Consider the following 2,438-nt stretch of genomic DNA (forward strand, 5'->3'; position numbering starts at 1 on the left):
TGTACACCTGTTGATGGGCTCTGGGGAAGCGTCTAACCTGCATTATTATGTGGAAAAATGGTCGTTAAAAAAGATTAAAAAAATAGAGTTAGTTATTAGAGTGCCAAACTTTGATGACATTTAATGGTTTGAAAATGCATAAATATAGCATTGTAGCTGGAGTAACAACTGTAAATTGTTATAGAAAAGTATAAAAAACCGTTTTTAATTTCACTTTTAAAGTTTATTTTTTAAGGAGTAATATTTTTTATTGATATATATATATATATATATATATATATATATATATATATATATATATATATATATATATAGGCACCTGGCAGCAGTTATCAAGGGTTGGTATTAATTCAGTTATAATACAAAATGAAAATGTTCAGTTTTGCCATAGGGCTACAAATTTGGGGTGTATTTTTGACACCAAACTAACTATGAATGATCATATAAAAACAATTGTGAAGACATGTTCATTCCAACTGCAAAGATTGAATCGAGTTAAAAAATCATTGAACAAATCAACATTACAGTCATTAATGCACGGGTTCGTCCATTCAAGTTTGGACTACTGCAATAGCTTGTTTTATGGTTTACCAAACAGATCGATTGTGATGCTTCAGTCCATCCAGAATAGAGCTGCTAAAATTGTTGCAGGTGGTGCTAAATTTGATCGCGTTACGCCAATTTTGAGGAACCTACATTGGCTAACTGTCAATAAAAGGATAATATATAAAATTTGTATGGTAATGTACAAGGTTTTAAATGGATTTACGCCAGAATATTTGACATGCAAGTTCAATAAGAAGAGATCAAATTTGCGTATTGGCACAAGTCTAAGATCTGATGATGATAATTTGATGGTTGTGCCTGTTTTTCGTTTGCAGATAGGAGCAAGAAATATTGCAGTGTGGGGGGCGGTTGTATGGAATGGTTTGCCACGGTCGTTGAGGGTGTGCAATTCAGGAATTTAAAACTTTAGGAAGAATTTGAAGACTCATTTATTTAATCAATAACTGTGAACTGATTTATTTGTGGTTTATTTTATCTACTTTTTCAGCTATTTCTGTTAATTATAGGATAGCGCTTTTGAAAAATTAACACTATTATTTTTAATAAGCGCTTCGTAAATTTTAATGACAATAATATATATATATATATATATATTTATTTATATTCAACATTTAATCACATTTTATTTTGCTGATGATTCGATTCTGGGAATATAGGTCAAACAAATTGTCAAAAAGAGTTCAACAATTATACAGTAAATAATACTCCAGAAGATGGGAACTGTTTATTTTCTGCAATTGCAGACCAGATTGGTATCCCCATGTCCAATGCTTCTGCTGTAAGAAAAGATCTTGTTGATCATATTTGAAGTCACAGTTTTTTGGTATGATTTTAATATTTTAAATCAATATAATGAATATTATAATAAAAGTTGATGCTGAAAAGAAATAATTATAATGTCTCACAGTAAATTTTTATAAATGCAGGTTGAATCGGAAGAAAATATTAAAATAATTTTTTCCGAATATGGAAGTTTAGATAATTATTTGACCATGATGAGTAAAGATCATAATTGGGGTGATGGAATCATAATTGAAGCAGCAGCAAGCTACTCTAAACGACCAGTGAATGTAATTATTAAAATAGGTAATCAAAGTTTTGATGCTAAACCTATAAATTTAGGTTACACAGAAATAAATTCTGGAGAGAAAAAAAATCACTATGTTAGTCTTTTCATAAATGAATCAGTTCAAATAACTGAAGATACAAATGAAAACAGTAGTTCTATTAAAATTAGTAATGAAACGAGGTGTTCTGGAAAGAATAAAGTTGACATCGTTAGAAGGTTCAAAGACGATTGGTCAGAACAATATTTTTGCATTTTTGTAAATAATATAATTGTATGTGTGATATATTCCACAACCATAGCAGTGGTTAAAGAGTATAATGTTAGAAGACATTTTAAAACATCACACAAAGATTGGAATAAAAAATTTCCTATTAACTCAAAAATTAGAGAGAATAAATTGAGAGAATGTATTAAAAAGTTAGGGCATCAGCAAGAGGAATTGAGAAAGCACACTTCTCTAGATGATTATACAAGAGCATCTTTTAAAATTGCTTGGCAATTGGCAATGGCTCGAAAAACCATTTAGTGATGTTTCCATTATCAAAGATTGCTTTAAAATAGCATGTGATGAACTGTTCCCAAATAGAAAAGAATAGAATATTTGAAATTTTTAAAAATACCTTTAAATCGTCAAACTATTTGTACAAGAATTACAAAATCATCAATGAATATTGAGCAACAAATCCTAGCAGACATTAGTGAGTGTTCATTTTCAGCTTGGCAATTGATGAAACTACTGACATTAAGGATACTGCACAACTAGCAATTTATATCAGATATGTCATGAAAGATTGTGTGGATT

At 29.5% G+C, this 2,438-nt stretch overlaps 1 protein-coding gene across 1 annotated transcript; it reads left to right on the forward strand.

Annotated features, from left to right (window-relative positions):
* Positions 1–366: 366 nt before the first annotated feature.
* Positions 367–2,162, forward strand: HELRODRAFT_164900 (hypothetical protein; the record flags this gene model as incomplete). The annotated part of the gene is made up of 3 exons (XM_009030838.1): positions 367–406; positions 1,224–1,345; positions 1,494–2,162. 3 exons carry the CDS (start codon positions 367–369, stop codon positions 2,160–2,162), a joined length of 831 nt encoding a protein of 276 aa, XP_009029086.1.
* Between the last annotated feature and the right edge of the window lie 276 nt (positions 2,163–2,438).

Source organism: Helobdella robusta (genome assembly GCF_000326865.2).
Source record: "Helobdella robusta unplaced genomic scaffold HELROscaffold_7, whole genome shotgun sequence".
Classification (NCBI taxonomy): Eukaryota; Metazoa; Annelida; class Clitellata; order Rhynchobdellida; family Glossiphoniidae; genus Helobdella; species Helobdella robusta.